General features: G+C 47.8%; 9 protein-coding genes across 12 annotated transcripts; 5 read left to right on the forward strand and 4 right to left on the reverse strand.

The window, feature by feature from the left end:
• Positions 1 to 781: 781 nt before the first annotated feature.
• Positions 782 to 9,376, forward strand: LOC117583156 (cadherin-89D). Its single transcript, XM_034271350.1, has 11 exons — positions 782 to 809; positions 1,383 to 2,412; positions 2,477 to 3,437; positions 3,494 to 3,666; positions 3,731 to 6,859; positions 7,403 to 7,471; positions 7,564 to 7,800; positions 8,166 to 8,471; positions 8,535 to 8,693; positions 8,764 to 8,982; positions 9,043 to 9,376. The coding sequence occupies exons 1-11, from the start codon at positions 782 to 784 to the stop codon at positions 9,374 to 9,376; spliced, it is 6,645 nt and encodes a 2,214-aa protein (XP_034127241.1).
• Positions 9,377 to 9,405: 29 nt separating this feature from the next.
• Positions 9,406 to 10,371, reverse strand: LOC117583030 (glutathione S-transferase 1-1-like). The gene is made up of 2 exons (XM_034271186.1): positions 10,266 to 10,371; positions 9,406 to 10,144 (listed from the first exon to the last, which is right to left on the reverse strand). The coding sequence occupies exon 2, from the start codon at positions 10,095 to 10,097 to the stop codon at positions 9,468 to 9,470; it is 630 nt and encodes a 209-aa protein (XP_034127077.1). The 5' UTR covers positions 10,098 to 10,144; positions 10,266 to 10,371; the 3' UTR covers positions 9,406 to 9,467.
• A 432-nt stretch (positions 10,372 to 10,803) lies between these two features.
• LOC117583027 (glutathione S-transferase D1-like) lies at positions 10,804 to 16,961 on the reverse strand. Of its 3 annotated transcripts, XM_034271181.1 has the most exons (3): positions 16,659 to 16,961; positions 11,315 to 11,322; positions 10,804 to 11,237 (listed from the first exon to the last, which is right to left on the reverse strand). In XM_034271181.1, exons 1-3 carry the CDS (start codon positions 16,928 to 16,930, stop codon positions 11,077 to 11,079), a joined length of 441 nt encoding a protein of 146 aa, XP_034127072.1. In that variant the 5' UTR covers positions 16,931 to 16,961; the 3' UTR covers positions 10,804 to 11,076. The 3 variants fall into 3 exon arrangements, with proteins under 3 accessions (XP_034127072.1, XP_034127071.1, XP_034127070.1); XM_034271180.1 differs by lacking the exon at positions 11,315 to 11,322 and having other exon boundaries at positions 10,804 to 11,244; positions 16,662 to 16,961; XM_034271179.1 differs by lacking the exons at positions 10,804 to 11,237; positions 11,315 to 11,322 and having other exon boundaries at positions 16,176 to 16,961.
• Positions 11,407 to 12,693, reverse strand: LOC117583029 (glutathione S-transferase D1). Of its 2 annotated transcripts, none has more exons than XM_034271184.1 (2): positions 12,567 to 12,693; positions 11,407 to 12,221 (listed from the first exon to the last, which is right to left on the reverse strand). In XM_034271184.1, exon 2 carries the CDS (start codon positions 12,213 to 12,215, stop codon positions 11,586 to 11,588), a length of 630 nt encoding a protein of 209 aa, XP_034127075.1. In that variant the 5' UTR covers positions 12,216 to 12,221; positions 12,567 to 12,693; the 3' UTR covers positions 11,407 to 11,585. The 2 variants fall into 2 exon arrangements, with proteins under 2 accessions (XP_034127075.1, XP_034127076.1); XM_034271185.1 differs by having other exon boundaries at positions 12,563 to 12,579.
• On the forward strand, positions 15,038 to 18,061 carry LOC117583031 (glutathione S-transferase D5-like). The gene is made up of 2 exons (XM_034271187.1): positions 15,038 to 15,729; positions 17,390 to 18,061. Exons 1-2 carry the CDS (start codon positions 15,091 to 15,093, stop codon positions 18,044 to 18,046), a joined length of 1,296 nt encoding a protein of 431 aa, XP_034127078.1. The 5' UTR covers positions 15,038 to 15,090; the 3' UTR covers positions 18,047 to 18,061.
• A 616-nt stretch (positions 18,062 to 18,677) lies between these two features.
• LOC117583032 (glutathione S-transferase D2-like) lies at positions 18,678 to 19,524 on the forward strand. Its single transcript, XM_034271188.1, has one exon. It carries the CDS (start codon positions 18,758 to 18,760, stop codon positions 19,403 to 19,405), a length of 648 nt encoding a protein of 215 aa, XP_034127079.1. The 5' UTR covers positions 18,678 to 18,757; the 3' UTR covers positions 19,406 to 19,524.
• Positions 19,525 to 19,799: 275 nt separating this feature from the next.
• On the forward strand, positions 19,800 to 20,606 carry LOC117583026 (glutathione S-transferase D4-like). The gene has a single exon (XM_034271178.1). The coding sequence runs from the start codon at positions 19,834 to 19,836 to the stop codon at positions 20,488 to 20,490; it is 657 nt and encodes a 218-aa protein (XP_034127069.1). The 5' UTR covers positions 19,800 to 19,833; the 3' UTR covers positions 20,491 to 20,606.
• Positions 20,607 to 22,579: 1,973 nt separating this feature from the next.
• Positions 22,580 to 23,351, forward strand: LOC117583028 (glutathione S-transferase 1-1-like). The gene has a single exon (XM_034271183.1). It carries the CDS (start codon positions 22,632 to 22,634, stop codon positions 23,271 to 23,273), a length of 642 nt encoding a protein of 213 aa, XP_034127074.1. The 5' UTR covers positions 22,580 to 22,631; the 3' UTR covers positions 23,274 to 23,351.
• A 1,134-nt stretch (positions 23,352 to 24,485) lies between these two features.
• Positions 24,486 to 25,514, reverse strand: LOC117583023. Its single transcript, XM_034271174.1, has 2 exons — positions 25,238 to 25,514; positions 24,486 to 25,175 (listed from the first exon to the last, which is right to left on the reverse strand). Exons 1-2 carry the CDS (start codon positions 25,472 to 25,474, stop codon positions 24,558 to 24,560), a joined length of 855 nt encoding a protein of 284 aa, XP_034127065.1. The 5' UTR covers positions 25,475 to 25,514; the 3' UTR covers positions 24,486 to 24,557.
• Between the last annotated feature and the right edge of the window lie 334 nt (positions 25,515 to 25,848).

Raw genomic sequence — 25,848 nt, forward strand, 5'->3', positions numbered from 1 at the left:
ATGAAAGATATTATTGGACATAGCGGTGCGTACTTTGGTTCTGGGAATAAGAAATAAACGATTACTCGAACCAGACAGGCTTACTAGAGAGGGAGCCTTAGAGCTCGTCTAAGAACTAGAGGACAGCAGTTATAAAGTAACTAAAAAGTAACTAACCAACTAATGATATCTTAGTATTATATTTAACACAATTAACCATACAAAATAGACTGCAAAATTGTCTCAGAAACTGCATTAAAATACACAGAGACTCAAAGACTCCTGTAGAAAGTTCTCAAGGCTGGATTATCTTGGGTATCAGCAGAAATAGAGATAGATTCAAAGCGAAATGAAATATTGAATGGATTATATTTTATTCGTGTTCTAATTAAAGTAATAAAAGTGCCAGCTAAAATATGCACACGCTTCAAATTAATATTCTAACACACAATATCTGTAGCTGCATCTGCATCTGCTTGATGGAATGCCATGGCGGAATTGTCAGCTTCATATCATGTCTAAGTATCTGAGGGAAAACCCTGCAGCCAGCCAGCAGTTCTCACCGCAGTGAGCCAGAGTGCAGACTGCGAGTAAATAATAGAAATTGCGAACTCAAATTACAAAAGGAAGCAACAAAAAATGGAATAAGAGCAAGCCGCAAATAAAACAATAAACAAGCAAAAGCCTGCAAGGGGCCTACGACAGCCTCAACAGATGAAGAAGATTTCACTGCAAACTGCCAACTGCAGCCCAACAATGATAATTTTTCACCATCGTAGACGTAGAAAACTAAAGTAGAGAAATGTCAGCAAGCCAGGCAGAGTCAGTCAGTCAGTCAGTCAGTCAGTCAGGGAGACAAACAGAAGACAGGTACAGGCCCAGGCCCAGCCCCAGTTGGAGTGTCTTCTTGTCACTTGGTACGCATTTGGTTGCCTTCGGCAGGCAGCAAACAACAACGCAAAAAAAAGGTCTTAATTATGTCATGAGGGTGGGAACGGCAGGCAGCAAATAATTTGCAAAGAGCTGCCTGGCAATCAGCGCCAACACCGCGACGGGGCAGACACTTGAATGCATGTGGAAAAGTGTTGCAACTGCACATGAAAATCGCTGCGGAATGGGCCACGCGACAAAATGTAGAAAGTTGTTCGGTTTGGCGCCAGTTCTGCGCCAGCCCCTTTCTCCCTGCCACCCGCCCCCCGCCCCACGCTTCGCTTCGCACGTCGCCGCCTTGTGGCGATTTCCCAATTGTTGTTCCGTTTTTGGTTCTCAGCAGAGACAAATTTGCATGCCCAAATCCACAGAAACAACAATTTGTCAACGTTGTTGCTGGTTTCCATTTTTAGTTTTTACTTTTTTTTTTCTCTGTCTAATCTGTGACGGTCTTCGCGTTTGCTCCACTTTAGGCAGCTCCGGCAGTTGTGCCTTTCACACGGTCGATGGTGTGTCGGCGGAAAGCGAAGGTGTCCGCTTCATTAGACTGCGCGAAGATGCCCAAGTGGGCAAGGAGATACTCCGCGTGCAGGCCTATCCGCGCGCCACGGCAGCGCTCAAGGGCGCCGATGCCAGCGGCGATCACAAATACTTCAATCTGACGGAGCACAATGCCACCACGCTGGTGATTAGTCTGGCACGTTCGCTGGAGCGACTCGTGGATCGGGATGTGCCGCGGAATCTGCTCAAGTTTCGCATACTCTGCGCCGGCAAGCAGGACAAGCTGGAGGAGGGCAGCTACCTGTCCATCACGGTGTACATCGAGGATGTCAATGACAATGCACCGGAGTTCTTGAACGTTCCCTACATCGTGGATGTGGATGAGAACACGTCCGTGGAGAGCATCGTGTTTGAGGGTGTTCAAGCGTTCGATCGCGATAAGCCGAATACCCCGAACTCGGAGGTGCACTTCAGCATGTCCACGGTGCCGGAGCAGCTGTCCGGCGATGGCAGTCCGTACTTTGCCCTGAAGAGTCCCCACCGACCGCTGCTGATACTCAAGCGAGAGCTCGACTTTGACAGCGGCATTCGGCAGTTTAAGCTGCCAATTTTCGCCTGGGATCGTGGCACACCCGCCAACCAGGCCAACACCACCATCACGATCAATGTGCGCGACGTGGACGATCTGCCGCCCAAGTTCACCGAGGGCGTCTATCGCACAAAGATCAACGAGTTCCACCCGATGACGGGTGTGCCCGTGCGCATTCCCCTGTACTTTGCCCCACCCATAATGGCCTTCGATCAGGACTCGCTGAATGCGACGCTCGTCTATGAGATTATTTCGGGCAATGAGCGGCAGCTGTTCCGCGTGAATCCCCACAACGGCGTGATGTATCTGCAGAAGGAGATTGATCTGGAGGAGGAGAGTTTGCCGGGCAACACCTTCGTGCTGCAGCTGGAGGCGCGGCAGAAGGATAATCCACTGAAGAAGGCACTGGCGCGGTGAGTGGGAAAGGACTTGAGGGATTTTGGCAGTCAGAAATGATTAATTGAGTTTCCTTTGCAGCATCGAAGTGGAAGTCCTCGATCTGAACGACAATGTGCCCGAGTTTGAGGCTGATTTCTACAACATTTCCATTGTGGAAAATCTGCCCACGGGCTTCAGTGTGCTGCAGGTGAATGCCATCGATCGGGATCAGGGCGAGAACTCGGAGTTTCTGTACAATCTCGTGGAGACAAAGGAGGCCACGGGCGCCTTTCGCATTGATTCGCGCACGGGCTGGATCACGGTCAGGGATGATCGACTGCTCGATCGTGAGCAGCGCCGATCGATTCAGCTGAATGTGGAGGCGCTGGAGCGTAATCCCTCGTACCTCGATGACAAGCACCTCAAGAAGCCCGGTCCGAGTCGCGTGCAGGTGGAGATTACGCTGCTGGACACGAACGACAACACGCCCAAGTTCGAGCATGGAAATTTGTACGAGTTCAAGGTGCCCATAACCGCACCCACTGGTTATGTCATCGGACAAGTGGCAGCCAAGGATCCGGATGATGGACCCAATGGCCAGCTGCTGTACGAACTGCAGCGCCCCAAGGGCAGCGGCTACATCCCTTTCCGACTGGACAACAAGAATGGAACCATCTTTGTGGGTGGACCACTCCGACGTGGACGCATTGCGGTGTTCGTGGAGGCCAGTGATCAGCCCACCAATCCCTCGGAGCGACGCTTCTCGCTGGCCGTCATCACCATAGAAGTTTATGCCACGATCGATGATCAGGCCATAGATTTTGTGGGCGCTCCGTACGAGTTCTGGGTGGGTGCCAGCACACCGCTGGGCACCTCGGTGGGTCAGGTGCGCACTTCGCTGATCTACGAGGGCGAGGATGAGATTATGTACGATCTGCTGCACACCTACTCGGAGGGTGTGCCCTTTGCCATCGAGGAGAGATCAGGCATCATCACAGTCATACGAGAGTTGTCCGAGTTTAGCAGAAAAGTTTACAACTTTGAAGCGGTGGCGAATTATGTAAGTGGATTTGAATCTGTGTTCTGTGTAGCTTTTCCTTATACTTTCTTTGCCAGCTCTTTGCCAACTCCACGCAGTCGCTGGTCATGTCACGCAGCTCCTCGCCGCTGACCACAGCAGCGGCACCCACCGCAGCGGAGCTCAGCGATGAGGGCGTGCTCATTACCAATCTGACGATACACATTGTGCACAAGCCGGAGCAAAAGGTGCCGCTGCGACCTGTCATAGAGTGAGTAACACAACTGGCAACAGCCTCAACTCTGGCTCTAATCAGTCGCCTCCTTCTCCTGCAGAGAGATCAACATGAATATCATCCATTTCCATGTGGAGGAGAATGTTGTGGGCGGCATCATTGGCCAGCTGCTGTACAAGAATGGCATAAATCTGGTGAACAACGAGCTGGGCAGCTACCGCGAGCTGCCCTCGGATGTGGGCAACCTGACCATGGGCAGCCGCTTCCGCAGTCGCAATCGCAGCCGCAGTCGCAGCTCAAAGACCAAGCGGCGGCTGCCACGTCGCCTCGTGGGTGACTCCAATGTGAAGCTGCGCTACATCATTGCCAATCAGCAGGAGGTGGTGAACAAGATCTCCATTACGGAGGATGGCACGCTGCTCACGCTGATCGGACTCGATCGAGAGCAACAACCCAGCTACGAGCTGACAGTGATTGTGGAGTACAGCACGGGTCTGGTGAGTGGCGCTGGCATCTACCAGGTGAACATCAAGGTGGACGATGTCAACGATAATGCGCCCAAGTTCAACGCCCTCACGTACGTGGGTTTGATCAATGAGAATTGTGCCGCGGGCACGGAGCTGTCCATGAACCATGCGATACACATTCAGGATGCGGACGAGGGCGCCAATGCGGAGTTTCGTGTGCAGCTGCAGGGCGAGTACAGCGAGGAGTTCAGCATTGAGTACGTGAATGGCAGCGCGGGGAACAGCAGCCAGCACAAGCTGCCACCCACCACGGGCGCGTTCAACATCTTCAATCTGACGGATCAGTGGAACGATGAGTTCAAGTACCAGGAGCTGCACACCACCTTCATGCAGTCCAACTTTAAGCTGAGCTCCGGCCCGTACTTCCGCATCAGCTACACGGGCAAACGCGGTCTGGACAGGGAGAAGCAGCAGCTGTACAACCTCAAGCTGATTGCCGCCGACAGCGGTGGGTTGTCGGGCTATGCTCATCTGACGATACTCGTGGCGGATGTCAATGACAATGCGCCCATGTTTGAGCGCATTTCGGTGTTCAAGGACTCGCGCCTGGAGATACGCGAGTACACCACGGACATGGAGATTTACTTTGTGGAAAGCTCCAGCGGCATGGCCGCGCCTCAGGCCACAGCTGCCATGATGCTTGCCCCACCGCCCTATCACATTCCGGGCTCTCCGCGGCTGCACATGGAAAGGGAAAGGGCAGTGGCAGTGGCAGTTGCCCCCCCTGTGGGTGTTGGGGTTGTGGGTCGAGCCAAGTCGCGTCGTCGCATGGTGCGTGCCCTGCCCAGCAAGTGTCCGCTCTTTGCCATCTACGAGGACACGCCCATTGGGGCGAAACTCCTGCAGCTGAGTGCCAGCGATGAGGACTTTGGCCGCAATGCGCAGCTCCACTACGAGCTGCTGGGGGAGCAGGTGGAACGGTCGCCGGGCGTGCCGCTGCTCAGGGTGCAGGGTGCGCGGCACTTCACGATGGACAAGCTGAGCGGGGAGCTGTCGGTGAACTTTCCGCTGGCGGCCAACATTGAAATCTGGCTGAATCTGAGCGTCACCGACATCGATGGCCTCAAGGACACCACCTGCCTGCGCTTCACCGTCATGGATGTGAACAACCACGCGCCGACATTCAGGAAGTCCTGGTACAGCTTCGACACCCCCGAGGGCGACTACAAGGACAGTGTGCTGGGCCAGCTGATGGCCATTGACATGGACTACGGGGAGAATGCCAACATCACGTACAGCCTGAGCGATCTGTCGCTGCCCTTTGCCATCAAGCCCGCCTCTGGAGTGCTGAAGATCAACGGGCAGCTGGATCGGGAGCTGCGCGACAAGTACAGCTTCCAGGTGGTGGCCACCGACAATGCGGCGACGGTGCAGCAGCGGCTGTCCAGCAGCGTGGATGTGGAGGTGAATGTGCTGGACATCAACGACAATCGGCCGGAGTTCATTGGCTACGATGATCAGACCAAGGCTGTGAAGTACTGGCCCAATGTGGCGGATCGCACGCTCATGCTGCCCGTCTACAAGGCGTATCTGGATCGCAGCACACAGCCGGGCACCTTTGTGCGGCAACTGACGGCCATCGACAAGGACAATGTGGGCAATGGCAATGGACTCGTGCTGTACTCCATGCGGCACCAGGAGGGCGTGCAGCCGCTCTTCCAGATCGACTCCAGGGATGGCACCATCAGCACGGTGTCCCGCATCAATGGCTACAACGATTACGAGCATCTGAATGTCTCTGTGATTGCCTCGGATGTGGGCAGTCCCTCGCTCTCGGCCACCGCTGTGGTGATTGTCAATCTGCAGGGTCAGGCGGTGACGGATCCACCAAGGCCAACGCCCAAGCCGGAGCCACCGGCCAATGTGAGCATCTTCCAGCACGCCTACTACGAGGTGAAGCTGGCCGAGAACAATGAGGCGCCGCTGGAGGTGATGCGTCTGAATCTGAGTGCGGGACTCAATTCGGAGCACTACCGCTGGTCGCTGTGGCTGGAGGAGGGCCTCGACGAGACAGATGCACATCCGCCCTTCGAGTATGATGCCAAGAATATGCTGCTATATGCCCTAAAGCCCTTCGATCGGGAGCACATATCCCGCTATCAGCTGAGGATACGCGCGGATCGGCTGAGCAGGGAGGCGCGTAACTTTGCCCGCGTCTCCTACCCCGTGGTGGATGAGCGGATTGAAGGACTGTCCCTGAACGAGTGCCGCATCCTGGTGCACATCACCGATGAGAACGACAATGCGCCGCGGTTCCGTGCCAACGGGCAGCCCATTGTGGCAGTGTTGCCGCAGAGCGCGAGCTTTGGCTATCCAGTGACCCGCGTGCAGGCCACCGACGCAGACGAGGGTCTCAATTCGGAGATACGCTACCGTCTGCTGAACGAGCCGACGCGTCTCTTTGGCATCGATGAGACGACCGGCAATATACGGCTGCTGGGCGATCTGCCACGCGACGAGCATCTCTATGGCTTCGATGTGAAGGCCACCGACCGTCTGGGCGCTGACGATGGACGCAGCGGCATTGTCAATGTTTTTGTCTACATCATCGATGAGTCGAGGCAGGTGCGCCTGGTGGTCGCAGGCAAACCCGTGGAGGTGGAACGCCGCATTGAGGGTCTCATGGAGGCGCTGAGCTCAGCAATTGGCAGGGATGTGCGTGTGAGATTGCTGGAGCCACACGCGAATGCACTGGAGCCAGCGTAAGTAAAATTACGGTTTTTATTTGACTAAAGCAGAAGTTTGGCAACGTCTCGTAGTCTTTGTGCATAGGAAAAGGTATATGGCAGCGCAGTCGGCACACAGCGTAAAAGCTTCGCGTGGCTTCAGCCTTTGTAGAGAGAACTGTGCTAAAGCCGCTTGTAAACGGTGCATGGGATAGCACGTGAAGCTTTCACGTGAATATGTGGTGGCTGCACGTTTTGTTTACACGCTGCAGCATTTTGCATACAGCTTTGATCAGACTAAGGGCAGAAAGAGACAAACATAGCCGGAAAGCTCAAAGCTCATGAATCAGTTTGGTGTTCTGTGCAGAATTTGTTATTGTGTGCGTTAAATGGGTTTGCAAACGGAGGCCGAAGCAACCTTGACAAGCAGCTTTGAAACCAAAAACATATTTGGTACAATTATTCAAATAGAGCTGCAATAATTAGCTAGAAAAGACTGCGATCTTGGAGCTTAGCTTCCCCAAATCAAACCCACTTTGTCAGCTTATCGTTGATCGCTTATAACTGTTTCTTTCACAGCACCAATGCCTACATTTACGCCGTTGATCCCCACACAAATGCCATTATGGAAATGGAACAGCTGCAGGAGTAAGTCTCTTTTCCACTCTCTCCCCCCAAACAAAATAACTGTTTAAGCTTACAAATTATATCATATTGATGTTCTCTCTGTGTGCTTGCAGCTCCTTGGCAGGCCTACAGCTGGATGCACTGCAGCTGCAGCAGCAGAAAGTCGATGGCAGCAAGTCAATGCCGCGCATTATCGAATTGGCCGAGTTTGGGCAGGCGGCACGACCCACCCACGCCACCGCAGCCAGCTTCATGGGTGGACTGGAATTTGTGACCGTCTTGCTGCTGGTCTTGATCACACTGGGGGCACTGTTCTCCGCCTGCTGCTATCTGTGCATGCGCCAGAAACGGTAAAGAATCAAAAGACTGCTCCCAAGATGCACCCGATGTTAGCCATAGTCTATAGTCTGTAGTAACTAGGAGTAGCCTTAAGCTTGAGGCATTTTTAATGCTTGCAATAAATCTTCTGATGATTGCAATTTCATGTGGCTCTGCTTTGGTTGTTGTTGCTCTGTTGGGGCTCTTGTTGATGCTTGGCAAACCGGCTTCACTGTCCCCCAGGCCTCTCCTGTCCCATTAAATTATAACGGTAAAAAACAACAAACACAACAACCAAAGCAGGCAACATGAGGCAATTAGATGAGGCAGAAGCTGCGTTGACATCTGCAACTCAAATGGCAATGTTTGCCACTCTAAATCGAATGTCTCTTTGCAGCCGACTCTGGTCACAGCGCGACTTTGCTGCCTCGGACGCCGGCCTCACATACACCATAGCCGGCATTGGCTCCTCTGCCCGTGGCCAGAAGCAGCGACGCCAACGTCCGCAGCGACACACGCAGCGCTGCAGCAAGGGCAGCAGCGGGCAGCGACCAACGAGCGCCTTCATGCCCGAGTCGGTGTGCTCTTCGGCGCAGACACAGTCAACGGCGACGGCAACGGAGAAACTGGAGCAGCAGTTGCATCATCATCACCAGCAACAGGCTCTGGCCACGCAGCAGCAGCATCATCAGTACCTGAACGAGTAAGCAGCCCCAAACGGGTTTCCATTCTATCTATGAATCAAGCAAACTCCTCTTATCCTCAGGCAGCAGCGACAGCGAGAATATATTGATGTGCCGCTGCCCAAGTCCATTGCCAAGGCAGCGGCAGCAGCCGCAGCAGCAGCAGCCACCGATGCCAACATTGGCACAGGCAGCACTCCGTTTGTGCTCAAATATAATGCCTGTCAACCAGTTAACAATTTGTGAGTGGAGGATGCACCATAATATGACTGGGTCAACCCATAACCAACACCATTTTTTGCTCTCCAACAGAAACAACTATGAAACGTCGCTGTTCTCGCTGCACTCGACGGGCCAGGACTCGGGCGTGGAGTTCCTCAGCAGCCGCGAGCTGTATGAGACCTCGCCGGACTCGTTTCAGCACAGCGGCGGCTCGAAGCGCCTCAATAATCCCGAAGTACTTTGTCCCAGACATGCCAAGGCCCACCTAGAGCTACGACAGCAGCAACAGTTGCCCAACACGGACAGCAGGTGAGTGGCGCAGTAAAAATAAACTCAGAATCATTGAATCGATCTTATCGCTGGTTTTAGCGACACCTACGAGGATTCCCTGAAGACCGATGAACCGCTGGTGGCGCACAATTGTCGCAGCGGGAGCTGTGAGCATCGCCAGCATCACCATCAGCAGCAGCAGCAGCAGCACAATCCCCACTATCAGAACACACGCTTCGAGAAGCGCTCCTGTGTGCGACACTCGTTCTCCGGCGTCAAGGATGACCTGATGCAGAGCTCGCCACAGATCTCGCTGCGCCCGCGTGGCCATGCGCTGCGCAACTCGATGAACGATCTGGAGCAGCGGCTGCACAATCTGGAGCAGTCCTTTCAGCGACCGCTCGAGTTTAGCAAATCGAATTCGCTCTTCTAGTTGTTACGTAAACCAAGTGCAATCTTTAGTCTAGTTAAGTTTAGCTTAGATGTTTATTCCTAAGAACCAAGTGCAATAAAACCGAACCCAATCAGTTGTCAAAGTATTTGCGGAACTCCAGGCAACCAGTCCAATTGATGACCCAGCCGGGTGTGACCTCCTTGACCTGCTCGTACCACTTGGCCACATTGGAGTACCGCTTGTAGTTGAAGCCCGCCACATCGAAGGTGGACACCGTGGCCAAGAGCGCAATATCAGCCAGGCTGTAGTCGCCAGCTGCATAGGTTTGTCCCTCGAGGAGCGCATTGAAGATCTCGAAGGCAGATTCGATTTTCTTGTAAGACTCCGCATTGGGTGCCTGCTTCTGGAAGATCTGTGGGTAATAGTAGTCGGCAAAGCTCTTGTAGAGCGTTCCCATGTCGAAGTACAGACGCTGATTGATCAGTGCCTGTTTCTGAATGTCCTTGGGAAAGAGCTTGTCATCCTGTCCATGCTTCTCCACAAGATACACCATAATGGCACGCGACTCCCACAGGGCAAAGCCGTTGTCGAGCAGGGTCGGTATCGTGTGCTGTGGATTGATCTTCAGATATTCCGGCTTGAACTGATCCCCTGCACGGGTGTTGACAACAATCTTCTTATCGAATTCCACGCCCAGGGCCTTGGCTGTCATAAGAACTGAACGGCAGGGCGCGGATCCGTGTCTGTAGTAGAAATCCATTTCTGTGTGCTGGAAGAAGCTCTGAAAATGCGTTTAAACAAACAAATCTGAAAAATGCAAATAGTTAATAGTTTCTTTTGTGCCGAAAGTACTCCGTGAATTCAATGACATAACAGACCATGATGAGCATGCAAAAAATATACAAACAAAAGTGTTTATTTAACTTACGATAAATTATATGTGTAGCTGCTATTGTGTGCCGGGAGCTCTATTAACCGCCAGCCACGTTCAAAAACTGAATATCGCTACAGCGGTTAGGCAGTATTTTATAGGCAAAAGGCAAACACACGAAGAAGATAACCAAAAAGTGAAATAAAACCCAAAAATATAATTTCGCTGATGGTTCAATTAGGTTGAGGTGATAATTGACAAATATTTTGGCTGGCCGATTAAACCGGATTGACCACAGATAGAGAGAACACAAATATTAAAGGGAAAAATTACTTTCAAACTGAAACTGATTCCAGTCCGAAAAAACTTGAGAGTTGGAAAAACTTAAGGCCATAAACATGACTAAACACCGAAATGTTTTCAAGTGTTTTTTTCTTTTCGTTAATTATGTATTGTTGTGACCTGGTTGCTTATCTGGAAATCTTTTATACTTACATTATAACACTATCTTATCGGTATAGCAACTAGCAGCCCATAGAAATTGTTTGAGGTTGTGTACCTTTGACAATTTCACAACAGTTTTAATCGTGCTAGAGAAGTCATTGACATACTCCTGATGCAACTTTATTGCTAACTCCATACAAATGTTTTACTTCTTCAACATTTCCGACAAATACAAATCTTTGTAGTACACACAACCCTCCCAGTTTTCCTTCCAGCCGGGTATGATTTTCTTGGCATTCTCGTACCAGCGAACCACATTCGAGAACTTTCTGAAGTCATATTCCGAGGCCTCGAAAGTGAAAACGGTGACCAGGAGTGCAAAATCAGCGATTGTCAGCTTGTTCAGTGCCGCTTATTGCTGTCCCTACAAAAGGGTGTTGAGCTGCCCAAAGGCCGCATCGATCTTCTTGAAGGCTTCGGGATCTGCCGGCTTCTTGACATCGTCAAATAATTGCGGATAGTAGTAGCACACATAGCTCTGGCAGAGTGTGCCCAAATCGAAGAAGAGGCGTTGATTGACCACAGCTGCTGGCTCTCGCTTGCAATTCAAACTGTGCAATAGCCGGCACTTGCATGTGCTTTTATAGCAAACGAAAGCTCGCCCTTTTGCGCACAGAGAGCCGTTACTGTTTGCAATTGCATTTCTCTACACCCACACACACACACACACGCACACAATAAAGTACATTTCTCAGTTGTTGTTTTGTTGCATTCAAAAAAGTGAACACTCATTTAATGCGAATAAATGTTTTGCAATTTGCAAATGGACACACGCCAATTTGGAATTGTTTTGTAACGTGAATAAATATTAGATCAAATATATTTATGTGTAGTGTAAAAAACTCGAATATCAGGCAGGTGTTTAGGTTTAACTTATTCAAAGTATTTCTTGAACTCCAGGCAGCCGGCCCAGTTCTCATCCCAGCCGGGGGTGACCTTCTTGGCGTTCTCGTACCACTTGTTCACATTGGCGTACTTCTTGATGTCGAACTTGGCCACCTCGAAGGTGGACACTGTGGCGACCAGAGCAATGTCGGCGACGGTGAGAGAGTCGCCAGCAGCGTACTCCTGTCCCTCCAGGAAGATGTTCAGGAACTCGAAGGCGGCCTCGATCTTCTTGAATGCCTCGGGATCTGCGGGCGCCTTGGCGAACACCTGGGGGTAGTAGTAGTTGGCGAAGCTCTGGTACAGCGTTCCCATATCGAAGTACAGACGCTGGTTGATCACGGCGCGCTTCTTGGGGCACTTGGGGTACAGCGAATCGGTTTTGCCGTACTTCTCCACCAGGTAGACCTGAATGGCACGCGACTCCCACAGGGCGAAGCCGTTGTCCACCAGAGTGGGAATGGTGTGCTGCGGGTTGATCTTCACAAACTCGGGCTTCAGATGCTCTCCGGCCTGCAGATTGAGCAGCTTCTTGTTCAGCTCAACACCGACGGCCTTGGCGGTCATGATCACCGAGCGGCAGGGCGAGGAGCCGGGCAAGTAGTAGAAATCAGCCATTTTTTACTATAATAAAAAACACAAAACAGAACTGGTCAGAATAGAATAGAAACGAAAAGAACCGCGAAAAGATATTCAGCAATTACAGTAGACACGCTCTGTAATTTCAGTTTCAGACAAAGGCAAGGCATTAATTGGTCGGCGATTATAAAAATTCACTTGGTAAATTACTCCCATGGAAGTCATGGGCACACTGATGACGATGATGTCATAAAAAGTCGCAGCCAAGATCCAACAATTCCTTCGTTTGGTTTTTCATATTTCTTTTGCGAATTGTTCCTTATATTTTTTTTGCCACTCGAACTAACACACACATACACAAATACACAGTGGGATTGGATGGAAACTTACAGTTGTTTGTTTGTTGGAGAATCACCGAAGCACACTGTACCAAAATTCACAATTTTCTGAACAGACTACACGGAGGTAGTCAGCTTATATAGCTTATGAGAGCGAGCCCAGGCCGCCAAACCAGCGCTGTTTGTCGTCTCATTGGTGGGCTGGCGGGGCGCTGACCGTGGGGGGGAGTCACCGTAAAGAGAAACAGCCGCAAGTTGTTTTTCGTATCTGCTATATACACACGCACACACATACACTCATCCATACGTATTTATGTGTATTTGATGAATGTATAACGCAAGCAGAGTGAATAAAAAGAGCTTGCCATACGAGCACGAATGTATGTCTGTTAGGTGTTTGTGCATATACGTAGGCGTGGCCGCCTCCTTTTGCCTGCAGCTGCCACAGAAAGCTGCAACTTTCTAATGATCCGATCCCATAGCGGAACGTGGCTCTTGCTCTTCTTTTTGCCTCTCTCTTTATCTCTCTTCTCTCTTAGCATTGCTTTGCGCGGTTCTTTTATCTCGCTCATCTCGTTTATTATTATACTGTTGAGCAAACATCTGTGTTCTGTGAAACAAATGCAAATTTTCGCTTAAAAATAAACACTTTTATCGAGTGCACAAAATGTGAAAAACAAAAAGCAAAACAAAATAATCACGAAGCAAACAACAAACGAGATAAGAGTCCATATGCCGGCCGGCTGGCAAACACTCATTTCTGACAGCAACACAGCAACAGTTGGCAGAAATTCCGAAGTAAAGTGGTTTGCCTGTACCTACTGTACTTTTACCATATATGTATACACAAGCTAATGCATGCTCATGGGTCGGTATTTGCTGCATAAATAAATCATGCAAAAATGGAATTAGCCAAACGTTTAGCCTTGATATTGAATGGACTGTGACTCATGCCACTGGTCTAGTTAGTTAGACCCACTAGAGGGTTGTCCAAATTAAAAGTCATTCTGAATACGTAGTTTTGTATCGATTGACAGTCAACCGTTAGTCATCTTCATACGAAAGGGACATGCAAACTTCGTATTAGAGAGCCACATTGGTTTCAGATCATTCTGTAATTATTGAACTAATGGCCATAACAGAGAAAATGTAAGGGCCTCTTTGTTGTGCATACATTTTAAAATTACATAGATAAAGAGTTTTGGTGACCTTGGTTATTGTTGTGGCTATAGTACGTAAATTACGGATAAATAAAATAGATTGTAGTTTAGTAAAAATTAATAGAAAACCAACCCAAAACCTTTCCTACCTCTCAGAGGCTAATGTAATTGGGAAATGTGTTTCTATAGGGCATAATCTAGATTTTTCCGTAGAGTACACCCACTTCGGATTTCATGAAGTATTCTTTTCCAAAGACAGACGATAACTTGCTGGGGGTGGATAGGTGGTGGTCTCTCTTATCACTTTCGTAATCGGGAATATCATTCATCAGCATGACCGGCAAAAAGATTCAATAACAAAACATTAAAGAGGCAGCACACATATTTCGTGAGGGAGCGACACGTCACTCGTCGACTTCTCTTAATTTAGTTCCAGAATAATCCGACTCTTAGTTGTGAAATTGCCAAACTGAATTCGTGGTGCGTATTCTCTATAAGCTATGTATGTATGTATATGAATACATAGTTATGTACATACACATGTAAACGTAAAACCCCAAAACCCCTAGAACTTACTCATTCGCATAGAATTGGGAAATACAATACGCTGAATCATGTGAATCAAAAAACATAAACAATGGAAGTTCGCCACTAACTGGTTTCTTGGTCAATTCACGAAAGAGCCGGCCCTAAATTTTAGCGAAAAATGTAGAGAAAGGTCACAGCAGACCAAGAGAACCAGTTGGACAGCATTCAACAGGAGATATGTACACATGCGTCACAGGTACCCGGCCACAAACAAAAAAGGAAAGGAAATGCAAAGAAACAAAACAAACGAAAGAGAGAGCAAGAGATGCCAAAATGAAGAGCAAAAATCTGCAAAGAGAAACGTTGGAAGCTTAAAAAGCTTTATCTAATACATATAGACAGAGGCGTGTATAGTGTGAGGAGATGAGAGGGTATGCTTTTGCTGAATATCATTTAAACCACTTGATGCTTGTATTTCCATTGTGTGCAGCTGCGTTGCTGTTTGCCTAAATAAATACTGAACTTTGCAGTTAATTAGCGTTAGCTGTCCTACTAGATAAAGTCGTCAATAGTTGTTATGTGCTAAAATCTACATCTAATCACGGCAAGCCTAGAAGAAATGTACTCATTTGGGTAATTTTCTATGCCCCCATGAGCTTTCCCCAACAAACCAACGAATAATCACCATGATGAGCACTTTATCATTGAAGCGTCGGGTGGGGTACTTATGAGCGAGTATCAACCAAACAAACAAACAAACGAACGCGTTGATATGAGTAATGGGTATATAATTTAGCTATATATATATGGGTTGTCTGCCAGTCGCAAGTCAGTTTACTTTTCCCTCTTCAGCGAGCAACACTTAAAAACACACATAAATATCTGAACATGGACTTCTATTATATGCCGGGTGGAAGTGGTTGCCGTACCGTCATCATGACAGCCAAGGCACTGGGTGTGGAGCTGAACAAGAAGCTCTTGAACACCATGAAGGGGGAGCAACTGGCTCCTGAATTCGTCAAGATCAACCCACAGCACACCATTCCCACGCTGGTGGACAACGGTTTCGCCATCTGGGAGTCGCGTGTCATTGCCACCTACCTGGTGGAGAAGTACGGCAAGGATGACTCCCTCTACCCCAAGGATCCTCAGAAGCGTGCCGTCGTCAATCAGCGCCTCTATTTCGATCTGAGCACCCTGTATGATTCCTTTGCCAAGTATTATTACCCATATTTCCAAACCGGCAAGCCCGGCGACGCTGAGGCACTGAAGAAGGTGGAAAACGCCTTTGACTTCCTCAACACCTTCCTGGAGGGAGAGACCTATGTGGCTGGCAACCAGTTGACCGTTGCGGACATTTCCATCCTGGCGACAGTCTCGACCTTCGATATTGTTGAATTCGATTTGAAGAAGTACCCAAATGTGGACAAGTGGTACGCAAATGCCAAGAAGGTGACTCCCGGCTGGGATGAGAACTGGGATGGTTTGCTGCAGATGAAGAAAATTATCGAAGAAATGACGTCGAAGGCAAACTAAATCTGTAATAAATTGTAGTTAAACTATATTAAAAGAAATCTTTGATTACTCATGTACATGCATCAATGGTTTATTTCTGGGTCACATTTTATACCACTTAAGAGTGGATCGTTTACTTATCTAATCTGACTGGTAGAAGGCCTAGTAAATCCTCTTTTGACTCACAGGAGCTCTGAGGCGTTTCCACACATCAAGGCTGATCGTTTGAATGAAATTAAATCAGATATAGATAATTATTGTGATTGGAAAAATGTTTACAAAATTTACTGATTGGAAAAATTGTAATGGAAAAATATGATGGCATTCTATTAGATGTCCCCACCTTATCTTAGATGCAAAACAAACACAAAAAGGTTGGTTTGGAAAAAAAAATAAAGTATTTATTTGTGCATTTCCAACAATATGGTCTATCGCTGCTGAATAATTGCAATCATCGATGAGAACTACAAGTTTCTATTTGCATGCTTAAAGTACTTGCAATTAGTTTATTTCTTAGGGTATTATTATTTCCTTGACAAACATTAACTAACAATTATATAAGCTGCTAATCCTTCTTTGGCTGCAGGAAGGGTTTCATGGCAAGAAGGTCTGGCAGGGTCTCCTCCCAGCCGGGCGTCACTTTCTTGACATTGGCGTACCACTTGGCCACATTCGGGTACTTCTTCAAATCGAAGTCCACCACTTCGACTGTGGAGATGGTAGACAGAATGGAAATGTCCGCAATGGTTAGCTGGCTGCCAGCCACATAGACTTGTCCCTCCAGGAAGGTGTTGAGTAACTCAAATGCAGTTTCGAGCTTCTTAAACGCCTCTGGGGGACCGAATTTGCCAGTGTGCAGAAATTTGTAGTAGGAGCTGGAGAAACCGTCGTACAGAGTGGCCAAATCGAAGAAGAGACGCTGGTTGACCAATGCCCGCTTCTGAGGATCCTTGGGGTAGAGAGAGTCATCCTTGCCGTACTTCTCCACCAGATAAATGAGAATGGCACGCGACTCCCACAGGACGAATCCATTGTCGACGAGGGTGGGAATAGTGTGCTGTGGGTTGATCTTGATGAACTCGGGCTTCAAGTGTTCCCGTGCCATGACATCCACAACCTTCTTGTTCAGGTCCACTCCGACAGCCTTGGCAGTCATGATCACAGCCCGACTGGCACCAGGGCTGGGCATGTAGTAGAGATCCAAGGTAGGCATTGCGATTGTTCCGTGTTACTCGTTGGGATTGGGAAAGTGAACTGACTTAGGGCCATCAAAGCAACTCCCTTATATACCAAAATAGTGCTGAGTTTCTGTGAAGTTTGTTTGTCCCTTATCAACACAAATTTAATTACTGAAAGGCGATTAACAACCCAATAATGCAAATTCATAGGTGGACAGTGGAAAGGGCTGGTAAAATATGTTCCTCCTATCATTAAGGAAATTAAATTAAAGTGCCAAGAGACACTTTTGATGTTGGTTATCATCGGAGTGTTTATTATACGAGTGCTAGTAGTATCTGCACGAGTGGTCCGATCAATATGATTTCGGGTACCGCGTAGCTACGTAGCCACAGATGTAGCGGTAAACCTCTATGGGAAAAAGCTTTGCTATAAAAGCTGGCTGTTTGATTTTTATTCCGTTCAGTAGCAAAGCGTTCACTGCAACTGAAACAAGGCATCACAAATATTTTTTGACATGGATTTCTACTACCACCAGGGCTCGGCCCCTTGTCGCTCCGTCATTATGATAGCCAAGGCATTGGGTGTGGACCTTAATCTGAAGTTCTGCAATATCTTGGCGGGGGAACAGCTGAAGCCTGAGTTTGTAAAGCTCAATCCTCAGCACACAATTCCCACCATTGTGGACGACGGATTCGTGCTTTGGGAGTCACGTGCCATCCTCATTTATCTGGTTGAGAAGTACGGCAAGGAGGACGACTCCCTATATCCCGCAGATCCTCAGCAGCGAGCTCTGATCAACCAACGACTGTACTTTGACATGGGCGTCCTGTTTCAAAGCTTTTATCAGGCCATCTTCCCGCAGATCGTGACCAAAAAGCCACCCACACCTGAGGCAATGGAGAAAGTGAAAAAGGCCTTTGAGCTCTTGAATACCTTCCTGGAGGAGGATGAGTTTGTGGCCGGCCCTAGTCTGACTGTGGCCGACATCTCCATTCTGGCCATTGTCTCCACCTTCGAAGTGGTGGACTATGACATCAGTCAGTATCCGAATGTGACCAAGTGGTACGCGAAGGTCAAGGAGGTCACACCCGGCTGGGCGGAGAACTGGGAGGGTGTACAGTGGTTAAAAAACTATATGCAGTCCAGTTAAGAGCGACTCGTGCATGATGTTATCATACTGTCAATTATATTTATTTATTTAATCAGAATTTGTTCACGGGCATTCGAATCACGCAATAATAATTGTTCCCTTTGGCAGCAGCCAAAATTTATATTTTCTCTTTTCCTGTTGTTAGTTACGCTTTTGTGAACCTTAACGAGCGAGCAAACTATTTGTTATTTAAAATTTCGGTATAGGTTTGGAACATAAGATAGAGCTTAAGAGCAGTGCTTAAGAGCGCGAGAGAGCGGCCTTAACTACAGAAACGAAGAAGGCGGCATAGAGAAACGAAAGAACGTGCGTAAGCTTTTGCGGTGAAAAAACACATTGTTTGTGTACAGCGGGCGGCAGTGAAAAAAGCCGGCAGATAGAGAGCGCGAGACAGCAGCTTACATGTGTTTGTATGTATGTGTGTAGGTGCTCTGACTACAGAAACGAAGAAGACATTACCGAAAACCATTTGTTGTGCGCTATACATACATACATACATACATACATATATTTGTACATTCATACATATGAACATGTTTGTTGCTGGTGGCCATATAATTGATGACATAAATCGAACAACATTTTCAATCATAAATGAAAAGTTCTTTTTATATAGATATTTGATATACCATTCGGTACATAAGGCTGTTGCTCTGGCAGCCCAAGTTCAGTTGACTTTCTTTCTCTTACGTCTAACACGGTACAATCGCGATGCCTACCTTGGATCTCTACTACATGCCCAGCCCCGGTGCCAGTCGGGCTGTTATCATGACTGCCAGAGCTGTCGGTGTTGAAATGAACAAGAAGGTTGTGAATGTCTTTGCGGGGGAACACTTGAATCCGGATTTCGTAAAGATCAACCCACAGCACACCGTTCCCACTCTGGTAGATGACGGATTCGTTCTATGGGAGTCGCGTGCAATTCTCATTTATCTGGCGGAGAAGTACGGCAAGGATGACTCTCTCTACCCCAAGGATCCTCAACAGCGAGCTCTGGTCAATCAGCGTCTCTTCTTCGATTTGGCCACCCTTTATGCCGCCATTTCGGGTTACTACTACCCGGCCTTCAGCACTGGCAAGTTCGGATCTCCAGAGGCGTTCAAGAAACTCGGAACTGGATTCGAATTCCTCAACACCTTCCTGGAGGGTCAGAAATATGTGGCCGGCAGCCAGCTAACCATTGCAGACATTTCCATTCTGGCTACCATCTCCACAATCGAAGCAGTGGACTTTGACTTGACGAAATATCCCAATGTGGACAGATGGTACGCAAATGCCAAGAAAGTGACGCCCGGCTGGGAGGAGACCCGACCAGGACTCGACATAATGCGAGCCTTACTGCAGCCAAAGAAAGTCTAAGGATATCTGCTCTTAAGCTAGTTAGTTATTGTTTATAGTTTACTTAACGCATTTGTGTTGAAATAGTGTGATAAGAATGTTCCAGAGCGTGGATAGATAATAAAGCTGAAACAATTATATTAAACCAAATTGACGTAGAAACTCTGAGACTCTTTTAGTGGACAGATATTCATATATCACCAATGCATTCCTGCATCAATCAATCAATGCATCAATATTTATATTGCCGAAATCAGCTGGCATATGTGATAATGAATTGAAATGTCAATTGTGGTGATGTCAAGCGGTGACGAGCATATTTTCCATACACTCAGCGCAGAAAACGTAGATAATTCCAGACTGGTGGGGCTATATAAATGAAGCCTGTTGCTGTTTTCATTTCAGTTCACTTCTCCACTCAGCAGCAAACAGTTTGGGTTTTAATCGCGATGCCTAATTTGGATCTCTACTATATGCCCAGTCCCGGACCCAGTCGGGCTGTGGTCATGACAGCCAAGGCTGTCGGTGTGGAATTGAACAAGAAGCTCCTGAACCCCAAGTTGGGAGAGCACCTGAAGCCGGAATTCTTGAAACTAAACCCACAGCACACCATTCCCACCCTCGTGGACGATGGATTCGTCATTTGGGAGTCGCGTGCCATTCTCATTTATCTGGTGGAGAAGTACGGCAAGGATGATTCCCTCTACCCCAAGGATCCTCAAAAGCAGGCCTTGATCAACCAGCGACTGTACTTCGATATGAACACCTTGTACGATGCCTTTGCCAGCTACTACTATCCACTTCTCCGAACTGGCAGTTACGGCGACGCTGCAGCGTGGACGAAGGTGCAAAATGCTTTCGAGCTGCTCAACACCTTCCTGGAGGGACAGGAATATGTGGCTGGCAGCCAGCTAACCATTGCGGACATTTCCATTCTGGCTACCATCGCCACGATCGAACTGGTGGATTTCGACTTGACGAAATATCCGAATGTGGCCAAGTGGTACGCAAATGCCAAGAAGGTGACGCCCGGCTGGGAGGATACACTGGAAGGCTTATTGTCCAGGAAACATTTGTTTGATGCCAAGAAGCCAGAGTTTAAGTAGAATATAAGTAATTTTTAGTCTTATTTTGATTTGATAACATTTTAAAAATTATAGAAAACTTAACAACAAAAGAGTGTCGCAAAATATATATGGACTTGTTTCAATGCAGATATAAAGTTTCACCCTAATTGTAATCATTTTTAGACACTAATCAATATGAAAACAGCAGTAATATGAATATTATTTTCCATACTCATGTTCCATATGCCTAACGTCTCCATAATTCCCCTTCCCATTTGCATTTCTTCCCATTATAAATGTTTTTTATATTTTAAATTGGAGAATTGGTAGAAGCTACGAGTAGGTACTTACATGTGTGTACCACGTCATTAGCCTAGAACCTATAATTAGGTACAATCAAATATGTGTCCTTTGAGGAAAGAGGGGGCGCTGCCATGGGAACAGTTCTGTCATAACGAATCCTTGGATGACCTGAAATCACACAAAGGTCATCGGCGCTATGAGTTTGATAGCATTTAGGGCTTTGTCTGGACGTTGATATTCAATGACTGACAAGCGAAAGCCTGTTACGCGCGGAACCCAGCCCTCCTCCCGCCCAACCGACCGAGGGGTGCTGCCGCATGATGCGCTAACTATAGCTAAGCAAGCAAAATTACCATAGTCAGAAACAAGACAAAGTTAAAATGAAACTAACTAAGGGAGAGGTGGGCTAGTATTAGAGATTTAAGTGCACGAGTACAGAGCGGACCAATCAAAATCCCTAATAGGGATATTGAGCTTCGCAAACTCGGCTTTACGAAAGCAGCGGACGCGTTCAGATAGCCTACCAGAACGATGCGATCCAATAGGTCCAATATCTACCGACACTTCGAAAGTAGAATGATAGCAGTCTCCAGGTATAGTGAGCGGAAGTGCTCGCTACAGTCAGATCCGAGACAAAGCGCAGATCAAGCAATCGACCCAAGGAATTGCGAGAAATTGCAGTGGGAAGAGGTGGATGAAGCAGAGGAGGAAGGCGCACTGGCCTCACTACTAGGAAGAGTTATGGGTCGCCTATTTTGCTTCTTGGCCTTAAACTCTTTCACAACCGGTGCTCTGGCCAAAATTTGGAAGAGCAAATGGTCTCGAAATGAGTTGGAGATACGCTAATCTTGAAAGAAGCTATCTCCCTGGCATAAGAGAAATGAAACTTCTCCACCTTTAAGCCATCGGATTTTATTTTTTCAGTTACATCATTACATGTGAGGTCAGGGGCAAGCCAAAAGACAAAAACCTGCCGTTTTGGTGGGACTCCCACCAGAGGTTTTGGCACCACAGATCTGGTGACCTGTGACGGCAATATCCGTTGATCCGGGACGTTTATTGACTGGTGGGATCGAAATAGATGGGATATTTCAACCACGTATTCCATTATTTGTATTATTTATATTGAATATATAAATAAAAAATTAATACAAATTATTTTCTCAAAAACAAATAGCAATGGGACCAGTGTGCCGACAATGCTTAAAGCAATGCTTAAAGCGGGATCGAAAACAGATGATAGGAGTGAGGAGAGAAGAACAAGTGCCGCGAAAGCTAAACGGAGAGCGCGATCTACGGCACAGAAAGTATGGAGAGCAAAAGAGGGAAAACAGTTACTCGAGCCAGAGTGAAAAGGCAGAAGCGCAACTACAAGAGAGAGCGGCTAATAGTGAGGGCGTACTTACAAAAAGAAAAAGCAAAAACACACGACTAACCCGTCAAACACTTCTGGTCACTACGAAATAGAACAAAAGAACTGTCTACAACTATGTAAATATGTATGTATGTATGTACCTATTCAATGTGCTGTGAGAACTAAGAATTGACGAACAATTAAACTATACTTAACAAATTTATATGAATGGTACATATGTATATATGTAAATAAATACATATGTATTGTTATAATTATATTTCCATTAGCAAATAAAAGGTCACAGTTCGTACTGATACGAATATATGACCGAGCGGCATGCCCATGTTTGGGCACATGTTGGTACACGTAGCCCAAAAAGAGCTTTATACACTTATAAAAGTTCGCAGGGGGCTTGCCCCTTGATACATATATAAACAAAGCTTTTCTATAAAAGCCGGCCGTGCTAGTTGTATCCGTTCAGTATCAAAAAGTTTCTGTAGCTAACACAACGTTCTTTAACATGGATCTCTACTATCACCCGGGCTCGGCACCTTGCCGCTCCGTCATTATGACAGCCAAGGCACTGGGACTTGAACTTAACCTGAAGCAGCTGAATATCCCGGCGGGGGATCAGCTGAAGCCCGAGTTTGTGAAGCTCAATCCTCAGCACACAATTCCCACGCTCGTGGACAACGGATTCTCGGTGTGGGAGTCGCGAGCCATCCTCATTTATCTGGTGGAGAAGTATGGCAAGAAGGATGACTCCCTCTATCCCGCAGATCCTCAGAAGCGAGCTGTGATCAACCAACGCCTCTACTTCGACATGGACCCTTTGTTCCAATGCTTCTATAAGGCCATCTACCCGCAGATACTGTCCAAAAAGCCATCTCCTCCAGAGGAAATGGAGAAAGTGGACAAGGCCTATACGCTGCTGAACACCTTCCTGGAGGAGAATGAGTTTGTGGCCGGCTCAAGTCTAACTGTGGCCGACATTGCCATTTTGGCCACTGTCTCCACCTTTGAAATTGTGAACTTTGACTTTTCAAAGTATCCGAATGTGGCCAAGTGGTACGAGACTGCCAAGAAGGTGACACCCGGCTGGGAGCAGAACTGGGAGGGTATAATGATCATCAAAGCGTTCATGGATTCCAATTCAAAGTGAAGCATAGGTTATTATTATACTGACAAATATACTCCATTTATTTATTTCATCATAATGAGTACTCGGGCACACTAACAATTAAATAAAAAATGTTCCCTTGGGGAGCAGCACAATTATATATTCTCTTATCTTGTTATTAGTTCCGCGTTTGGTATGGGTTGGGTTTTGCTATTAAACAATGGCATTTATTTACATTTCAAAAGTGGAGAATGCTGAAATGTATGATATTTTTGCGGAAAATTAGTTTTGAAAAATGCTTCTTAATTATAAATAGAGCAAGAGAGCCATAGCTATGCCTCTCCTATGCATAGAAGAAAGCTCTTTAGAGCAGCTTCTCTTAAGAGCGCGAGAGAAGAGCAGCTACCTGCTTCAACTGAAAACACGAAGGTTGTGAGATAAAGAACCTAAAAAGCGTGCGTAAGCTTTTGCGGTAAACAGTGCTTATGTACAGCGAGCGGCAGTGCGAAAATCCGGCGGTAGGCGCCGGGAAATGTAGAAATTCATCTCTCAGCGAACAAATACACTTTCCAAACTCCAAAGCGTCATTCATTTAATCGACATCACTAAGCAAACAACGCAACAAAATGTGAGCTCAGAAGCAACACAAAAATGGCAAACGTCTCAAGCGCTAAAAATGAAAACACATATGAAGAATGAGAATTGCCATCATGTATGGATGAAGCAGATTTGAAAAGGAAAAACAAAACTTTGGTTTTGCGAGAGTCGCTTTGCGCTCAATGCTCAAGAGAGCCATCAAACTCTCTCAGCCGAGGGCTCTCTCACCAAGAGCCGAAGGCACTGGGACCCAATCCCCTATACTGATTATGCAGCCAGTTTTAACTCGGTTTGACCACTCTAGAAGTTGTTTGCTTAGTGTTGACATTGATCAAAAAAGTGAGATTGTTTACTTGTTGGTTGCTGTGAGAATTCCATTTGCCCGGCACGACTGCAATCGCAATAAAGTTGAATGCACGCGATGATTTTCCCCTCACATATATCTCCCCGTGCTGGGGCTGGGCTACGGCCATTGACCGTTGGACGATTAGATTAGTTTAGTTAACTAACAAACGTGCAGCTAGTGGCATTAAACACACACAGACACACACACAAACGCTTTACATTGCTCAGTGTGCCATAAGAGGGGGTGCACATGGCTGATGTCCCATCAGCGACAAGAAAATGTTAAATTGTTTTTTATGACCAGATTAAAAGTACATTTTGCCTTTCATTTAATTAACGAGCGAACAATAAATCTAAAACCCATTCCAGACCAGCAACACCACCCTAGCTGGAGTCTGGCTCCACCAACTTCTGCAGCTGTCGATACTTGCGGATGGCATTCCGCACGAATTCCGTGGCACGTCGCACCCGCTCCGGTGTCATCTCCTCGGCCAGCATGCGACCCACATCCTGGGCGCCGCCCGTGCGCAGAATGTTCACCGCCTTGGCGGGTATATCACAGATGGGCGTGATCCGGCAAAGAGCGTTGGTGATGGCGCCTCCAAAGAGAATAACACCGACGGCGGAGAGCACCACAGCGGCGATGCGGAAGAGCGTGGACATCAGGATGGTCGGCAGCAGCCTGGAGGCAAACGCGAGAAGAGGATTGTCGGAGGTGGAAGGAGCTGGGGCAGCTGCCACCACAGTTGTGGAGTCTGCTTGGCCAGCGGCATTGGCGGGCACCAGAAAGCCCTCATAGCCGGTCTGCACAACAATGGGTCCAGGATAGGGATAGAGGCCAGGCGCTCCAGCGGATATCGGTGCTGGGTAGCTGCCGCCAAAGGGCGCATAGGCCGCGGCACCATACTGGCTCAGATATTGCTGGAAAGCCTCGGGTGTGATTAGTCCGCTGGCATAGATAGTTGTGGGATCAATGGAGCTGCCACTGGCTTCGTTGTCGGGCTGTAAATCTTCGATCATTAGTTCCATCTTCAGGTTACAGCTACTGCGCTGCGATAACTTACCGCTGAAGACACTTCGGAGGACTCTGCCACCTGTGAACTCGTCTCATTGCTGTTGTTGCCGAGTGCAGTCTCCCCCTGTGGTGGTCTCCCCTCTGCCGTTTTGTCACTCTCGTCGATGGTATTTGGTGTGGCTGCCGCGGGTGTTGCATCCAGTGCTGGCACACTGAGTGCTCCTCGAATCAGCAGCAGCAGTAGCAACACCGAATGGGATTTGCATTGTAGACGCAACATTTTCATCGCTTGCTCTTCGACTAACGACTGATCCTGCAGCGTGTTCCGGCTGGGCTATTTATGGGCTCGCTGAAGCCATTTTTCGGACAACGTTTTGCAATTTACGTCGCATTTTCCGGGAATTTAATGCCAGCCCCGAGAGCCTTTTCCAGAATCCTCTAAATGAGGCATTGTTGCTGCCATTTACCTGTCCGGCTCAGTACAGGTAGATGATCCTGAGATTCGGAATAATCCTTACACTGCCGGCCATAATTACCAACCCTGTCATGTCCTTGAACGGCCCTGGGTATGGGTATGGGGATGGGTCTCTTCATTGTTTAGTAAATTCCTAAAAATTTCAAGTGATGCCAATCAAAACAGTGTCCATACGAGTGGCTCCC

Source organism: Drosophila guanche, unplaced genomic scaffold, assembly GCF_900245975.1.
Source record: "Drosophila guanche unplaced genomic scaffold, DGUA_6, whole genome shotgun sequence".
NCBI lineage: Eukaryota > Metazoa > Arthropoda > Insecta > Diptera > Drosophilidae > Drosophila > Drosophila guanche.

Bases quoted from the DNA above. Each gene is read 5' to 3' on its own strand.
- LOC117583031 (XM_034271187.1), top strand. From the start codon at position 15,091: ATGGACTTCTATTATATGCCGGGTGGAAGTGGTTGCCGTACCGTCATC. The intron at 15,730-17,389 runs GCAAACTAAATC...AACTGAAACAAG, and splicing joins TCGAAGAAATGACGTCGAAG to GCATCACAAATATTTTTTGA.
- LOC117583156 (XM_034271350.1), top strand. From the start codon at position 782: ATGTCAGCAAGCCAGGCAGAGTCAGTCA. The intron at 7,472-7,563 runs GTAAGTCTCTTT...GTGTGCTTGCAG, and splicing joins GAAATGGAACAGCTGCAGGA to CTCCTTGGCAGGCCTACAGC. The intron at 8,983-9,042 runs GTGAGTGGCGCA...CGCTGGTTTTAG, and splicing joins TTGCCCAACACGGACAGCAG to CGACACCTACGAGGATTCCC.
- LOC117583028 (XM_034271183.1), top strand. From the start codon at position 22,632: ATGGATCTCTACTATCACCCGGGCTCGGCACCTTGCCGCTCCGTCATT.
- LOC117583032 (XM_034271188.1), top strand. From the start codon at position 18,758: ATGCCTACCTTGGATCTCTACTACATGCCCAGCCCCGGTGCCAGTCGG.
- LOC117583027 (XM_034271179.1), bottom strand. From the start codon at position 16,930: ATGCCTACCTTGGATCTCTACTACATGCCCAGCCCTGGTGCCAGTCGG.
- LOC117583029 (XM_034271184.1), bottom strand. From the start codon at position 12,215: ATGGCTGATTTCTACTACTTGCCCGGCTCCTCGCCCTGCCGCTCGGTG.
- LOC117583026 (XM_034271178.1), top strand. From the start codon at position 19,834: ATGCCTAATTTGGATCTCTACTATATGCCCAGTCCCGGACCCAGTCGG.
- LOC117583023 (XM_034271174.1), bottom strand. From the start codon at position 25,474: ATGAAAATGTTGCGTCTACAATGCAAATCCCATTCGGTGTTGCTACTG. The intron at 25,176-25,237 runs GTAAGTTATCGC...GAAGATTTACAG, and splicing joins CCTCCGAAGTGTCTTCAGCG to CCCGACAACGAAGCCAGTGG.
- LOC117583030 (XM_034271186.1), bottom strand. From the start codon at position 10,097: ATGGATTTCTACTACAGACACGGATCCGCGCCCTGCCGTTCAGTTCTT.